General features: G+C 38.9%; 1 protein-coding gene across 1 annotated transcript in view; it reads right to left on the bottom strand.

Moving 5' to 3' along the window:
• Positions 1-18,176, bottom strand: part of TOGARAM1 (TOG array regulator of axonemal microtubules 1) — a 53,584-nt gene that overhangs the window by 12,572 nt on the left and 22,836 nt on the right. Inside the window, exons 8-14 of the mRNA XM_058666379.1 lie at positions 14,795-14,881; positions 11,926-12,101; positions 10,702-10,855; positions 9,377-9,530; positions 3,017-3,122; positions 2,493-2,728; positions 1,343-1,501 (exon numbers count right to left, since the gene is read on the bottom strand). Coding sequence (XP_058522362.1) covers positions 1,343-1,501; positions 2,493-2,728; positions 3,017-3,122; positions 9,377-9,530; positions 10,702-10,855; positions 11,926-12,101; positions 14,795-14,881 — 1,072 coding nt within the window. The remainder of the gene's footprint in view (positions 1-1,342; positions 1,502-2,492; positions 2,729-3,016; positions 3,123-9,376; positions 9,531-10,701; positions 10,856-11,925; positions 12,102-14,794; positions 14,882-18,176) is intronic.

Genomic DNA, 18,176 nt, shown 5'->3' with positions numbered 1-18,176 from the left:
GAGTTGCAGAGAGAGAGGGAGGGAGAAGAAAGACTGATCTTCCATCCACTGGTTCACTTCTCAGATGGCTGCAAAGGCCAGGGCTTTCATCCCAGTCTCCCAGGTAGATGACAGGGCCAGAGGTATTTGGGTCATCTTTTGCTGCTTTGCTTAGGCCGACAGCCAGGAAGTGGATCTGCAGTACAGCAGCAGGGACACAAGTCAACACTTATATAGGATGCCACCATGGCAGGCAGTGGCTTCACTGGCTATGGCCCAAAACCAGTCCCCAAACTTTAGATTTTATATGCCACATAATTCTCATCTAGTAGAAGTTTCTGAATTACATAGAGAAGGAAACAAACTAACAGGGATTAAGTAACTTGTTTCAAGATTAAGATGTATTTATTTATTTGAAGTGCAGTTACCAAGTGAGTGAGAAAGATAATGAGAGAGAGAGGGAGGGAGGGAGGGAGGGAGAGAGAGAGAGAGAGATCCTCTGTCCATTTGTGCACTCTCCAAATGGCTGCAATAGGAGCTGACCTGATCCAAAGCCAGGCGACATGAGGTTCTACCAGGTTCCTTGAGTGCAAGTGCAGTCCCAAGTACTTGGGTCATGTTTCACTGATTTCTTAGGCATATAAACAGAAAGTTGAGTTTGAAGTGTACCAGCCAGGACTCACACTGGTGCCCATAGGGGATGCTGGTGCTACAGATGGCAGCTTTATGTGCCAGGCCACAGTGCTGGCAGCTGAGATTAAGTAACTTGACCAACAGCAAACAGGGATGGGGACCAGGTTTGTGATACACTCAAAATTTGTCATCACTAAATTTGTACCATCCACACCTTTCTTCAATCTTAAAGCTTCACAAAAATAGCTCTTTAAGTACAACCGTTAGAAATTCATAGTTTTCTAAGTGCAGATACCTCATGCTTTGGGGAATAGTATACATCACTGCTGTATTTTCCACGTGTTACTGTTGCCTTGATTTTACCTAATTTTTTTGAAAATAAATCATTTTGCCCTAAATGCATTACCTTGCATTTGCCCACAATGAAGTTCTTCTGCACCTTTCTGCCCACTCACACAGTGCTGTGCCGCTTTCATGAGGTTCATCCCCTGTGACTTGGCATCTCACTACCCAGAAGTGTGTTGTGTCATCTGTAAATTTGGAGAATTCACTGTGCACTCCCTCAAGATCATTTACAAATTGATTAAACAACACCATCCCTCAGCACCAATCCCTGGGGAATCCCACCTTTCCATTTAGAAAAAACAAAATGTTTATTTTTCTTTAAATTTTATTTCCTATTTTACGCTCTTAAGTGAACAGATCTGAAAATGTTTTTCTAGATATTTACCTGGTTTCTTGGGAGCTGTCTTGAGCAAACTTAGCAGCAGCTGGTAATATACGGTCAGCCATATCTTTTGTTCCAGATAAAATTCGTTCTGGTTCCATAATTTCTACTACATCTGATAAGTGCTGGGCTGTACATCTTCTTACTGCAATGTGTAAGTGACTAAGGAAATAAGATCAATTAAAGTTGATGTAAGTACTACTTTCCAAAGGCTTGTCTTAAAGTCAAATGATTAAATGGCTCCAGAGTAATGTTGAAAGGGGTGTGAAAATCACAAATAATTTGTGTTTTTTATCCCTTAAAGAATATGAAAACATTTGGCTGCAGGTTCACATCTTGGCTATTCCATTTTGGTCCAGCTCACCACCAAAGGCACAGAAGTAGCAGCAGCAGATGTTCCAAAGTTTCTGGGCCCCTGCCATTCACATGGGATACCCAGAAGAAACTTCTGGCTCCTGGCTTTGGCCTGGCCACTCCAAGCCACTGCAACTATCTGGGGAGTGAAGACTGCTCTCTGTCTCTGTCTCTTTCTTTCTTTCTGTAACTTTCAAAATAAATAAATAAATTTGAACAATAAATGGAGCCAGCAGTGTGGTTTAGCAGGTAGACCCACTGCCTCTGACATTGGTATACTATACACGTGCCAGTTAAGTTCTCAGCTGCTGTACTTTTGATCCAGATCCCTGTGAATATGCCTCGGAAAAGCAGCAAAGGATGGTTCATGTCCTTTGGCCCCCCGCACCCATGTGGAGACCTGGAAGAGGCTCCTGGCTCCTGCCTTCAGTCTGATGTGGTACTGACCACAGAGGCCATCAGGGGAGTGAACCAGTGAAAGGAAGCTCTATTTCACTCCCTCTGTCCCTCCTTCTCTCTAATTCTGCCTTTGGAATGAATAATAATAAGAAAAAATATTTAAAAAGAAAGCTTAATCACTAACATTTAGTGACTGATCTAGCAATGTAGGTAACATTATTAAAAATATTAACAGTCTCATTATGCTTAGAATGTGATATGATGTTTATCACATAGGAATCATTTAGTAAATGGTTTTTGACTGAAATAATAATAACATTGGTTTTTTTCCCCTATATTTTGGATTGTAAATAACTCTATTTTTAGCTTAAGGACATTTTAAGATGACTTGGAAAATTACCTCTGTCCTCCATTGATAAGAGAAATGACTGCACGTGCAGGAGTTACATTATTAACCATAGCTCTCAAAGCTTTATCAACATCCTCTCTTATAAATGTGTTTGATTCTCCAGCCTTATGCAACAACACTTTTACTGTAGTATCCAGTTCTTGATCCATGCTCTTTTTGAGGTAAGTGAAAAGATCACTTAAACAGACTACAGCAGCACGAGAAACTCCAGAGCGTAAGTTTTTGACCTAAAAAAATATTTCGAAGTATATCATTTTGCTGGTATCCAGCAAGAAAACCAGTAATAAATTTCTTAGGAATTACTTTTACTATTAAAGTAACATTTTTAATGTTCTATGATCTAAATATCAGCACCTAATAACTTTTTTAAAATATCACACATTAAGGCACATGTTACATAAGCTATATATGAGCCAGCTCATATCATATACCACAGAGTTAGCAATAAACATTCTAAATGTCAAATAAATATTGTACACTTATTTTATTCAAGCAATCCTTAACAAAAAGTTTACCTCCTGAACAACTGCAAAATTTGTTTCATGCAACTTTGTGCTCAATATTTCGGAATGAAAAGCCGCTAAGCATCTAACAGAATTCAGTCCCTCAATTTTCTTCTCCCTAAAGGAAAAAGAAATGACAAAACCAATTAAATGGCAACAACCACAGCAGGATTTCATAGATTCTTTTTTGTGTATGGAATATGCCAACAAGGAGACCTATTTTTCCTTTTAATTAGGAATTTCAAATAAAATATGTGCAGAGATCTTTTAAGCCTCAAATCATTAGTGATGATCAAATTATATTTATTCTGTCTAAGCAAAAGAGCATTTCTCCTATCAGTGCCATATTCTTTCTAGAGAGAGCTGAGGAGACGAAAGAGTGACAAAGCAGAAGGCACACGGAACAAGCAGAGGGAAGACAAAGTACCCATGTAGTGTGACCTAGCCGGTGAGTGCATGACGCAAGAGTCGAACATCACTCAGCTTTTTCTGTAACTTGTTTTTCTTTTTCACTACCTGACATAATGAACCAGATGAAGAACGGGCATGTGCTGACAGGAAGAAGGCTGGATTCAGATATGTAAAAAGCTGAGTAGAGTCCTCAGCTACTATTACTGCTTGTGGTTATTTTTTTTAAAGACTTATTTATTATTATTGGAAAGTCAGATATACAGAGAGGAGGAGAGACAGAGAGCAAGATCTTCTGGCTGATGATTCACTCCCCAAATGGCTGTGACAGCTGGAACTGAGCCAATCCAAAACCAGGAGCAAGGGACTTCTTAAGGGTCTCCCATGCAGGTGCAGGGTCCCAAGGCCTTGGGGCATTATCTACTGATTCCCAGGCCACGAGCAGGTAGCTGGACGGGAAGTGGGGCTGCCAGAATTAGAACCAGTGCATATATGGGATCCTGATGCATGCAATGTAAGGACTTTAGCCACTAAGCTACTGCACCAGGCCCTGGTGGTCATTTTTTTAAAGCATTTAATTCCCCCAACAGGTATGGAAAAAAGATTTAAAAAATCAACTTAGCAAGAGTAGTAAAAATTTAGTAACTAAACAGAAACCAAAAAGTCTACTATAGTTGTAGTTGGCTGCAGAAACAGCTCACTACACAGTAAGGAAATAGAATGTAGAGACTCACTCTCCACCATTTTTCCATGCCACCACAATGGTGCCATGGACATCGTAGACAATGCTCTTTAGAGCATCAACAATGCTGAAAGAAGAGGCAAAAGCCAAGTTTTATCAGGCTGAGCTCCAAAAGCATCTCCAAAGTTGTGGTTAGCTTTCTAACTGCGATGAAGAAGCACAACTACATTGGTGAATTTGTAATCACTGGTGACCACAGAACTGGGAAAACTGTTGCGAATCTTACAGGCTGCTTAAACAAGTGTGGAGTGATAAGCCCCAGAACTGATGTGCAGGTGAAAGATCTAGAAAAATGGCAGAACACCCATCCTGCCAGTTTGGTTGTACTACTAATAACCTCATGGTGCAGGATAAGGGAACAGAACGAGGTAAGTGCAATTAGTGAAGGACTTTATAAGTTGATTCCACATTATCTGTCTAATCAGTTGACTTAAGTTAATCAAAAAGTAATTACCATGAGTAGAGCTTTACTTTTACTGATCAGGTAATCTCTTATACAGGTAAGCAGCAAAAAAGATTTTCACTGTGACTTATTAAGAAGCAGCATCAAAATGTCCATGGAAAATGGCATTAAAAGGAACTGCAGGGGGTAGGCATTTGGCTTAGTGGTTAAATCACTGCTTGGGACACCTGCATCATACAATGGAGTGTCTGGGTTCATTGCTCCATCTCTGAAAGGCAGCAGAGATGGCTTCAATCTTTGGGTTACTGCCAACCACATGGGAAGCCTGGATTGAGTTCCTGTGTCCCAGCTTGTGTCCAGTACAGTCCCAGACACTGCAAATATCTGAGATATGAATCAGAGGAGAGTGCTGTTTTACTGTTGCTCAAATGAATTTTAAAAAATGGCTACATAAACACAAAATGCTGAGCTTTAGAAAAATAATGTGTATATAGTGTCTAAAATATTTATCCGAAAGGCAGAATGCACAGTGTGAAGGAGAGACAGAGATAGGGAAAAAAATCTTCCATCTGCTTGTTCACTAACCAAATAGCTAGGGATAGGCCAGGCCAAAAATAGGAGCTTCTTTCAGGTCTCCCACATGAGTGCAGGGACCTAAGCATGTAGGCCATCCTCTGCTACTTTCCCAGGTACATTAGCAGGGAAAAAGATTGGAAGTGGAGTAGCGAGGACTTGAACTGGTGCCCCTAGCAGACACCATTGTCAGTCTGCAGCTTTACTTACAAAATCATGTCAGCCCCATGAAAATTTTTTTTAATAAAAGTTTTTTTTTTTTTTATTACTGCAAAAGCAGATTTATGGAGAGACATAAACATCTTCCATCTGTTGGTTCACGCCCCAAATGGTTGCAATGGCCAGAGCTGAGTCCATTTGAAGCCAGGAGCCAGGAGCTTCTTTCAGGTCTCCCACATTGGTACAGGTTCCCAAAGCTTTAGGCCATCCCCCACTGCTTTCCAAGGCCACAAGCAGGGAGCTGGATGGGAGGTAGAGCAGCTAGGACACACACTGACACCCATATGGGATCCCAACACTTGTAAGGGGAGAATTTAGCCAGTTGAGCCATCATGCCATGCCCCTTTAACAGCCGTTGGGGCCGCTTGGGGAGTGAATCATCAGACGGAAGATCTTCCTCTCTGTCTCTCCTCTCTGTATATCTGCCTTTCCAATAAAAATAAAAATAAAAATAAAAGATAATTTAAACAAGTTCCTAATCATGAAAGCAGTCATCCCCACCATTCTGAATTCTGCAGAGGTAGCTATAGCCATTAAAAAATGAATGTGAGTTTATTTCAGCTGTAGCCAATTACTATGATCACGAGGATATTATGCAGAGCTTTTTAGTTTGTTGATATAAAAAATGTTCAGTTTCTTGAAAAAAAAATGATAAAAAAAATAATACAGGGGTCAGTGTAGTAGCTTAACAGGCTAATAGGCTAATTCTCCATCTGTGGCATTTGGCATCCCATATGGGCAATGGTTTGTGTTCTGGCTACTAGGCTTCATATCTAGCTCACTACGAATGCACCTGGAAAAGCTCAAGTGTTTGGGTCCCTATCACCCATTTAGGTGACCCAGATGAAGCTCCTGGCTTCTGGTTTTAGTTTGACCCAGCCCAGGCCTTTGCAACCACTGGGAAGTAAATCAGCAGATGGAAGAAAATCTCTAATTCCCTAACTCTCCTTTTGAAATAAATAAACACATAATTAAAACAGAAACAAAACTCTGAACTCATTTTTTTGGTTGCTGAGTTGTGAAGAAATACCAAAAAAGTAATTTTTGAGAAACTATTTTACTATTATTATGTCACTCCCAATACTCTGTTCTCCCACAAAGCTATTCTGATCATATGACTAGGAGGTTGTGATTTCGAAGAGGATGACAGCAGGGCTAAAGGCAAGGAAAAGCCAGAGTAGGAATGCTGTAAATTGAGAATGACAAGGAGATTTGGTAACTGCATTCAGAAAGAGCAATAAATAACTGGCAATGTGAACTAGAGAGCTTTATAAGGAGATCCAATAAAGAAGGAATACAAATGAAGCTACTCTAGGCGGTAAAGCTACAGCACACAAGAATGAATATTATGAAGAAAAGGAGTGGGGCTTTGATAATTTGTTGCTGTGGCAGACACTAGAGAAGATAATGAAAAGTATTTAGGAAACAAATTAGGAGACTACAGATTACAAACTCCAGAGAGGATATTAGCCATGGTTCTAAATATAGCCTTGAGGACAGGAATAATGAGCCTTTAACTCCCTCCAATCTATTTTAACACAGCTAGGAGTGACATCAGGAACGCTGCGTACAGGTTATAGATAATACCATGAACAGTTTTACAAAACTTACAGTTTCCTTTTCCATTTAAATTGTTTTTCCTTTTATATTTTCACTTTGCTTGAAAGGCAGAAAGAGAAACAGAGAAAGAAAAGGGAAAGAAAGAGCGGAAGGACGGATGGAAGGGAGGGAGGCAAGGAGGGCGGACAGGCGGGCAGAATAGGGTAGAGGACAATTTATCTGCTTGTTCTCCCCACAAACTCCCACGAGCGGCTAATTCAGGCCAACACCAGAAGCCTGGAAATCCAGCCACATATCCCATGCGAATATCAGTGACACAAGGACTTGAGCCATCATCCGTTGTTTCCACAGGGTGTGCATTTACCAGAAAATTGCAAGTGCAGCAGCCAAGACTCCAGCCAGGTACTCTGATGCCAGATGCAGGTGTACTAAGTAGAATCTTCAGTGCTGTGCCAAATGTTCACCCATTTCTTATTTAAATTAAGTACATACTAGCCAAAGATACCATGAAATGAAGATGCACTGCAGTATGCATCTCTACTTCTGAATAAAAGATGGGCTCCCAGTGAAACTGTTAAATATATCTTGAGAATAAGACGCTGCCCATACCTAAAAGTCAAGATACACTTGACTAGAAGAATTATGGACTTGAGACTGTTGTTGAAGGACTACAGTATTGTTATAATATAGGGAAAACACCGGAAGGGGAAGGGCAGGGAGGATAGAAGAGGAAATACCTGAACCTAAGCAACTGTATCATGAAAAATAAAAATTAAAAAAAAAAAAATACTGGCCTCATAACATACTGTAAACCAAAAGAAAAAATTGTATTATCACTTGATAACCTTTCATCAACATATTTGCATGCAGAGTAAAAGATTAGCTATTCTTGAGAAATGAAGTGAGAGATAAGCTTACAGTATTTCATTTGTTTTTGCTAAAAGTAATTTGGGATGTGAGAGGCATGACTGAGGTCTGAAGAAAGAGAAATATTTATACTGCTCGATCAGAAATATCCTGGTTAGTCCAGAAAGTTACTTGTAGAATTTACCGGCCAACTTCAACACATAACTCCTGCTACTTCTAGAAAGTGTCTTAGCTGTAGAAATGGAGTCAGACTTAAAAGAGAAGCATACCTTACAATGAAATGTCAAATTCAATAGACTCTTCCAAAGTTCTGTGGTATTTAAAACAGGAAGAGATACGTAGTAGCTTAAGAGATTAAGCTCCTTTGGTAGAAGCCTAAAGTCCTAATGTAGACAGGTCATAAATACGGATGGGAATCAGTTGTTCACAAAAACATTATAAAGGCATCTAGCATTTAAGATTAAAAATAATAGAATAATGAAGAAGAAAAAAACGAAACTCAGATTCTGAACCTGAACTTAAAAAAAAAAAAAAACAGCAAATCTAGATTAGAAGTGTCAGATAAATACTAAAACATTAGCCTATTCTCCATATTTAGTATCAAACATAGCTACTTCTAATGTTGTTATTTTGCAGATTAAATTAATGCACTCAAAAATGCAATGGCCAGAACCGGCGCAGTAGCTTAGCGGCTGAAGTCCTTGCGTTGCACGCACTGGGATCCCACATGGTCACCAGTTCTAATCCCGGTACCCTGTTCCCATCCAGCTCCCTGCTTGTGGTCTGGGAAAGCAATCGAGGATGGCCCAGAGCCTTGGGACCCTGCAACTGTGTGGGAGACCCAGAAGAGGCTCCTTGGTCCTGGTTTTGTATTGGCTGAGCTCCTGCCATTGCGGCCACTCAGGGAGTGAATCACTGGACAGAAGATCTTAGTCTCTGTCTCTCCTCCTCTCTGTATATCTGACTTTCCAACAAAAATAAATAAATCTTTAAATTGAAAAATGCAACAGCCAACTAATATTTGATAAGCACATTGAAATCAATCAGAGAGAAAGGATGGTCTCTTCAATTCATGGTGCTGGGAAAATTGGATCTATGTTTTCAAAAATATGAAACAAGACCTATATCTTGTACGTTGTGCAAAAATCAAGTCTAAATGGATCAAGGATCTAAATCTATGATCTCATACCATCAGATTACTAAAAAAAAACACTGTGAAAACTCTGCAAGATAGGTAAGATCTTCATCACTCCATCAAACACTTGTCTTCCACCAACTTTTTGAAATTCTCTCATATTTCATAGATAAATACTTTGAGAAATGTTGAGATTTATGTATCAATACCAAAGGATTTGCATAACCCTTAATAAAGCTAATCTATGTTCTTATGGTATATAACTTATAAAATAACTGGCCATACAGTTTTTATTAGTGCCAAAATTCAGCTATATTAATAGGATGAAATACATAGATAGAAAGATAAATACATGCTTAAGAACTAAAACAACCTATAAGACTTTTAGTAGGAAATGTGTTTCAAGACCATAAATGAAAGAACTATCGAAAACTTCTGGAACTCAGATAAAGACAATAAACTTACCAATCGTCATCAGCTAAAAGCCTCAGGGCTTCTGTCAATGCTATTTCAGGTTTGGAAAATGGCCGTAGTTCTGATGAGTCCACTATTTCTGGACTGTGAGTGACAGAAGGTATCCGTTCTTTATACTGTGGCATGGCTCCAGGAGTGGCGTCGCCTAGAACAATCACATTACATGAAGCATAAGAGAATCTTGACAAAAAAGATAAAAACAGCGTTCTGGCCACGCATGTTACAATATTTCCTATACAAAGTAGTATAAGCTGGAGCTGTGGTGTAGTAGGCTAGCCCACTGCCTATAGCATCAGCATCAAGTCTTGACTGACACACTTCCAATCCATCTCCCTGTTAATGCATCTGGGAAAGGAGCAGAAGATGGCCCAACACCTTGGTTTTCTGCACTCACATCCAAGCCCCTGGAGGAGCTCCTGGCTCCGGGTTTCTGCTGGGCCCACCCTGGCAGTTGTGGCCATTTGGTGAGTGAGTCAGCACACAAAGGATCTCCCTCTTTCTGTAACTCTTTCTTCCAAACAAATGCAGAAATATTACCAAAAAAAAGTAGTATTATTTGTACTATTAGTTTTCAGGAAAATTATGATATTCAGAAAACAAAGTCATTGAAAATCTGGCTTTCTATTAAATTTTAATAAATTATACATTATATAGTGTGGCTTTCTAGCCATGAGTATAATAAAGTTCTAGCTTTTTAAAGAACTAAATGTAAAAGAAGCTATAACAACTATAAAGCAGGAATGTGGAGTTTTATCATTTTGTAAAAAACGTGGATACATGTCTAAATTTTCCTTTGGGAATATGTTTAATGGTATACTACAAATTCCAAGATCCTATGTAGTATTAATACACTGAGTAAGCATTTGTATTAATTGAGGTTCTGTGTTGGATGTAGGGAAACAAAATCATTGCCTTGAATGTTCAGGCAGTCAAAACACTGCAGTATCCAAGCCATGCAGCATAAAAGTGTTAGAAAAGAAAATAAATTTAATAGAACAGGCTTTTGGAAATAGTAAAAATCTATTCTTATTTCCATAGGAGACTATTCTATCTATTGTTAAAATTTATTTATTAAAACGTTCATTTCCCAAATGCAACAGTACAGGCTGGAGTAGGTCAGTACTCTTTTTTTTTTTTTTCATGAAAAAAATATTTACTTTAATAGAAGCATTTCGGTCTTGCAAATTTCCATATAGGACAACATACTGCACTCTTACTCATATGCCGGTCCTAGTTAAATCTTAGTACATCAGCTTTAGAATATTAATTAAAAAAGGAGACATACACACATCCCCCAAAAGTTAAAATCTACTTACTTTCACATGGTATTTTCTCTGTTCCTGTATGTTTTATTCGCTCCCAGGAATTCTGCTCCTTCTTTTCACAATCTTTAATGCTGAAAAGTTCTTTTTCTTCTTTTCTCTTTTGTCTCATCTTATCATAAGTAGATTTTGAAATAGATACTTTAGTCTGCATGAGAAAGTTGAAAGATCTGAATGGATTCAGAGTATTAGACATTCACAATATTTTCATCTCAGAAGCAGGGTTTTAGTTTAATGGTTATGAAACCTTCCTCCCACATGGTACTGACTAAATTAAATACCTGTCTGACTCCTATTCCAGCCTTCTGCCAGTACAGATCTTGGGAGGCAGCAGGCCAAAGTCTTTGCTGCCAGGGACAAGATGCTGACTGAGTTCCTGGCTCCTGGCTTTGGCCTGACATAACAGTGGCTATGACGAGCATCTGGGTAGTGCACCTGCAGACGGCTACACTCTGTTTCTCTGCCTCTTAAATAAATAAACTTAATTTTAATATTAGATCTAAGATTGTTTTACAGATCCCAAAAACTGCAGAATTACATTCGGTTAATACTCAATTTAGACTGCAACTATTTATGTTTACTATAGCAAATTACTCAATTTATACATACATATTCATACATTTGCATTATCAAACATAGTAATTACTCATCTAAATGAAAATATTTACTTAATGGAAAAGAGTGACAAAAGATTAAGTAATTAAACATCAGAACTTTCAACTACATCAAGAATTTTAAAATGTTTTTGAAGATTTAAAAAAAAAATTTATTTGAAAGGTAGATTTTACAGAGGAGAGACAGAAAGACAGACAGAAGAAGAAAAGAAGGAGGGGAGAGAGAAAGATACAGAGGGAGATAGAAACAGAACCTCAATCCATTGGTTCACTCCCCAGATAGCTAAAACACCAGTTGAGCCAATCTGGAGCCAGGAGCTTCTTCTACACGGGTGTGGTGGCCCAAGGACCTGACATACTTTGCTTCTTTCTTAAGCCATGAGCAGGTGGCTGAATTGGAAGTGTAATAATCGGAGCTCAAATCAGAGCCTGTATGGGATGTCAGTACTGCAGGCAGAAGCTTAGCCAACTATGCCATGGCACCAGCCTAAAAATTTAAAAAAAAATTTAATCCAAATACTTTTACCACTCCATAGTTCACAGATCCAAACCAATGACACATTGTAGGCTTAAATTTATCTTAACAGTTAACAAAAAATCTTACATCCTTTTCATTTTCAACATCAAGATACGATGGAACACTCTGCTGCACTGCTTTTCCATAAACTCCTGATGGTGGGTCAATACTCTGCTTAACTGAAAACGCATCTCCATTTTCCACAGAAGATATCACTGACTGGCTGCAGGTAGCTGGTACTGAATTTGGACTTCCAAATACACCTGAAAGCAATCACCAAGTAACTATTAAGTATTGACGTGATAGTATTCTGCATAACAGTTTCAGACAAAACCGTTTCAGTCTGCCTTCAAGAAGCAAATGTATAGTGAGAAAGACAGATATATTAACTAGTTATAAAAGATAAAAGCAAGTTCCCTAAAAGGTGACAGGGACAATTTTTGATACCAGCAAGTGAGAATTCTATATTGCTAAGTGTTTAATGCTCAGTAAATTTTAAGATGATTTAAAGGCCCAAGAATTTGAGCTAGGATTTAAAAAAAATGGATTTTGACATGCAAGGAGAAAGGGAGATGTGGAAGTACTGCGAGCTTTGAATATTTTTATGTAGAGATGAACAACTATAAAGAAGCAATGTGAAGTGAATAAATGACTGGTTATGCACAATGCAAATAAGATATAAGTTGCAAAATGAGGCTTGGGTCATTTTAAGTACAATCTTTTAAAAATTTTTCTTAACTTTTTCTACTTTTTTATTATATTTTTGACAATCTTTACATAGTTAATTGGGGTAAAAAGGTTCAAGGGCTACAGGAAAGTGGGTAAGACTATTATTTCCACATTGTTTCCTTCATGTATCTGAGGTAAAGGGGGACATTGAGAGAGAAGCCCCACTCAGTCTCCCAACCCCCCAGGTCCCAGATATGGGGCATGCTCCGAGATTCTTGCTCAAGTGGTTTTGATAGTTCAACAGTTATGAGTTGCTGCTAATCTTGTCATTCCAAGCACGATGAGGTCTTTGAAGAATCCACTGATTGACACAGTCCATCTTGGAGTCTCCGTTTGCCCAGTTTTTCACTACCAACATATAGCTGAGGTGGTTGACTGACTTGTTCTGTCTTCCGTCTTTTCATGGTTAGGGTTCTGAGTCCATCAGTTCAATTAGGGAGATCCCCAAAGAAACTTTGAGGTGTTCCCAGACCAGATTCTTGTATGTACTAGCAAGCACAAAGCCTGACAGTCCGTTGCCCCGATCAGCTGGTGGTTGCAATTGCTGACTTGGTTCTGTTTTCAGCCCTGACTTCCACTGGAACCAATGGGTGTTGCAGTCCAGCGTGGTTCTGCCCAGCACATACAAAGCCCTCACATAAGCCTAGTCAGAGTGACCCACAATAACACCCACCAGGCCTGCCCGCTACCCTGGTTTGCAAGTATGGGTAGCAGACAAGTCCAGTCTGTCCCACATCCCATTCGGCTCTCGTACATGTCAATGGGTACTAAAGCCTAGTTCCATCTAACGAGCTCAACTATCCAGCCCTCACGGATGTTGTTGGGTGCCTCTCTGTCTAGCCACCCCAGCCCCTGTCCTAGTTTTTGTGCCCTCCAGTGGGGGTTGTAACCCAAGAGGGAGGATCCCACTATTTCTCTCCCAGGTCACTCTCACTCCCGGATTATACACTCTCCAGGTGGTTCTGTGGTTTGACTTGACAGAACTAGCCCCCAGCGCCAGCTTGTGCCAGCTGATGCTGCAACTAAGCCCAAACAACCCTCACCCACTTTAATTTTGTTTGCACCACTAAGAACGATCAGCCCTGCCTGACTTTTTCCTGATCTAGTCCACATGAGGTCTAAGGTGTTGTAGCCCTGCTTAGTCTGGTCTGTCCCCACCCCAACTCACGCTATCCAGTGGAAGTAGCTGTCTAGCAAGGGAACCCCCCTCCATATTCCCCCTGCCGGCTGACTGATTGAAAAGGAAGAGTAACACAGAGAGGCTGAGAGCAGACAGCAAGATCTTTCAACCACTGGTTCACTCCCCAGATGGTATTAACAGCTATGTCTGGGCCAGGTAGACACCTGCAAGCAGGAACTTCACCCTGGTATCCCACATTGGCGGCGGGGCCCTAACTACCTGAGTCATCTACTGCTGCCTTTCTAGGCACATTAACAGGGAGCTGGATCATAAGTAGAATAGGCAGGACTTCAAGCAGTACTCCAATATGAAATAATGGTGTTGGGAGCAATGGCTTAACCCACTGCAATACTATGCTGGCCTCTGGTTGGGGCAAAGGGGTTCTTAAAAAACCTAATGAGACTATCAAGCAATTAAATCATGAAAGAGTTTCAAGGACTGTATTCTGTTTCATTACACAAAACTAAGATGTATATCTTCATTATTTATACATATATATATATCATATTCTGTTTTTTTAATTAAAAATGAAACTAGTAAAGGTTACCTCATGTCCCGAAATACTTCATAGGGATTAATTTTGATTTGTCTAAGCTTTGTGAGGGGAAACAATATACTGTATTCCTATATGTTGATTATACTGTCATTATGAACAAGATCTACTGTTAGAATTTAAACAATGCAAAAACTATCCTGGCAATCCCAAAATTGCCTTAGAATATCTGTGGTAGGTATCTGATGAGATGTTAACATGCTCCTAGAGATGACCCCACATCACATCAGAGTGCCTGGGTTTGCATCTGTCTCCACTTTTAAAAACATTATCTAAGTTTTAGCTGTTTTATCTTTTCAAATTACTGACATTAATTTAACCTTGTAAGAGGATGACAATGAGTATTTAATTCTATTTCTTCCCATTCTATACTTCTTTAAAAAAAAAAAAACAGATTTGTTGAATACTTGCACCATGTCTTTCCCTCTTCACTGATTTTTCTGTTTACATGTGAAGAATAAATGCAAATAAAAAGCTAAACAACTTTGAAATACCTTTTCCAACAATGACTACTGAGTCTTCCGACAAGGTATTTATGGATGTGAAATCAAAATTAGAAATCTGCTGCAAATTTGAAGGCCCTGTAAATAGTATAAAAAGAAAATAAATAAGCACATTAAAACACTTACATATGTAGTAGTCTAAGATACTGCAAGATGGTCTTTTACAACTAGAAATCACTTCATACAAAGAATCTATAATATTTTTAAAGACTTATTTATTTTTATTGAAAAGTCAGATATGGGACCAGCACAGTGGCCTAGTGACTAAAGTCCCCACCTTGAACGTGCCGGGATTCCATATGGGCACCGGTTCTAATCCCAGCAGCTCTACTTCCCATCCAGCTCCCTGCTTGTGGCCTGGGAAAGCAGTCGAGGATGGCCTGACGCTTTGGGTTCCTGCACCCATGTGGGAGACATGGAGGAAATTCCTGGCTCCTGGCTTCGGATTGGCACAGCACCGGTTGTTGCGGACGCTTGGGGAGTGAATCACGGGACGGAACATCTTCCTCTCTGTCTCTCCTCCTCTCTGTATATCTGACTTTGCAATAAAAATAAGTAAATCTTTAAAAAAAAAAAAGAAGAAAGAAAAGTCAGATACACAGAGGAAGAGAGATAGAGGAAGATCTTTGAATCGCTGATATATATATATGTATCTACAATGCCAAATATGGAGTAGGCACTGGAGAAAAGTGAAGTTTACACACACCCAGGTTAAGGCTAGGAGACACATAGCAGCAAATAATTATGACTGAAATTTTAAGCAACAAAAACACATCAGGCCAATTTCACTCAAACCAGTATTTTTATAAGGTGGCTTATATCTAAATTTCTAATTATTCAATTAATCTCATTCCAACTTGACACCTGACAGAAAGGGCCTATGCCTAGTTTTGATCATCATTCCTTCTCAGAACCTAGTATATAGTCCTTGACATAAAGTTATCAAGATAGGAAAAATGAAAAGCAAACACAAAAACTAATTTAGCATCTACGAAAGAAAAGCAGCTAACTATCAAGTTCATTAAATTATTTTCTTGATAAAAAGCAGATGAATTGTTTTCCCATCCTCTTTTATGCTACACATAAAATGGATAACAAAGACAGAAGAGAGGGTACAGAAAGGAAGCTAAGTTTAGTTTTCAGAATGTTTGCTGTTGGTACTAAGATAGATCTGGCAGGTATTTGGTTTAAACTTGGAAACTTGGATATGATGCAATTTTCGAGTGCAGAATTAACTGCTGCCCCAAATATACAAATATGTCTATGATTCTGGCATCCAAAAAAGGATGCCGCTAGGGAGGAGCATCTGGTCTCATAATTAAGTTACCTGCATCCCATATCAGACTACTCATGTTGCTGGTTCCAGCATCCTGCTCATGCAGACCTTGGGAGATAACACTGATGGCTCAAGCATTTGGTTCCTGTCACCCATATGGGAGACACCAGGAAAATTCTGGCTCTCGATTCCATCCCTGAACCAACTAACTGCTGAGGTAACTGGAGAGTGAAACAATGGCTGGGAATACTCTCTGTTTCTCTCTCTCAAATAAACATAAATTAGGGTGAAAAAACTAAAAAGATGCCAATAGCAAGAAATGATTGTTTTTAGGAATCATTTCAAAGCAGTTATTTTAAAAAGTTCTATTTATTTGAAAGGCAGAATTAAAGGAAGAGGGAAAGATAGAGAGATAGGGACATTGCATTTGCCAGTTCTTTCCGCAGATGTCCACAATGGCTGGCTGTAGGCCAGGCAGAAGCCAGGAGCCAGGAACTCCATCCAGGTTCTCCTGTGGGTGGGTGAATGCATTTTGGCAGTGTTCTGCCACTTTCCCAAATGCATTAGCACGGAGCTAAATTGGTAGTAGAGCAGCAGAGTGTGAAACAGCAATTATATGGGACGCCACCACTGCACATGACAGCTTAATCCACTACACTACAACTCTGGCCCTTATAGCAAAGTTTAAAAGGAAAAAAATAATAATTATAACATCAGGATATAAGTTTAAAAATAAAGGCGTTGGTGTACTTGAGTTTCTTTACATATTAAATATGTAAAAATAAATCAGATTTGTAAGTAAATATGGAAAAATCTGTCACTTTTATAAAAATAATGGGCCATTTATTGTTGCCATGTAAAACAGACTGAATTATACTACAGATTGAGAAATTTACAAAGAAAAAGGTTCCAACAAAGTTCTTTTTCACCAGTCCATGTGACTGCCATGAAAAAATTTAGATGTTTTACATCAGTCTGTGCATACTTGGATGTAAGAAAACTAGAAATAACAAAGTACAAAACTTGATCTCATGATTACAGCTGCCATACACACACAAACACACATACACACACAATGACACCTTCTTCCTTATTTTTAGACCACAAGTCTTAATGACAAAGAGCTTCTAAATAGCTCTTTTAAACAGACCAGTATATTTCAAAATGTTCATGGAAAATAAAGGCATACTATAAAATATGGGAAGATTTGAAAGTTCTTGCATTAAAAGAAGTATATCTTTTAATTCCAGTTTCCATGAACTTCTAAAAGTACCCTTTATTTATACCCGTCAACATAATGTTCTTTTACGCTAAGGCAAACTCGTAATACAGCCAGAATAGAATCTCTTAAGAAATGGACAGGGCAGTCACTGAAGTGTTACTTGCTACTAAGTTAAGTAAAATATATAAAATGCCAAACATGCTTAATGATAGCGAAGACACTTTGCCAGGATCTACCACAGGAAAATGACACATCTGTTGCCACAGCTCTAGTCCACGATTACAATATGACTGGCTTCTTGGAAGTTCTTACCCTTATGATTTTCTCTACTCAATTTTGGAGGCAAAAAGTCTTGTAAACACTGTGTATGCCCATGTGCGTGTGAGTGCAGACACACTGAGTGTGCACCTGTTCCTGGGCCTGGCCTGCAGGAGGAGGTCAGCAAGCACTTCCTCATTTCAGTCTTCTCTGCACCAGCTCTTCAGGCAGGCCTCTTAAGCCAATACAAACCTATGAGCTTTCCTATTTAGCAAAATCATTTAAGCAACAAAATAGCAGAGACGAAAATGAAAAAATCTAAAAACAGAATTCTCGATTCCTTTTTTAGGACATTTAGGGAAGATTTGCAATTTAGACATAATTGTAAAAATTGTCATTAAATTCACTAACCTTTTGTATGCTTAGAATGTCTCGAGTTTTCCTTATTTTGAATTTTTAAAGCACTAGGTAAGATGTCATGTGACCTATCATCTTCAAAATCACCACATCCAAATCCGTAGTTCATACGTTGACCAATTATGCTTACATTGGATGTTTCAATTCCTATAAAATAAAATAAGTATTTGAACAATTTCAGTAATTTTGTTGCTATATAT

The sequence above is a fragment of the Ochotona princeps genome, chromosome 6 (assembly GCF_030435755.1).
Source record: "Ochotona princeps isolate mOchPri1 chromosome 6, mOchPri1.hap1, whole genome shotgun sequence".
NCBI lineage: Eukaryota > Metazoa > Chordata > Mammalia > Lagomorpha > Ochotonidae > Ochotona > Ochotona princeps.
This window is presented reverse-complemented; position numbering and strand designations above follow the sequence as displayed.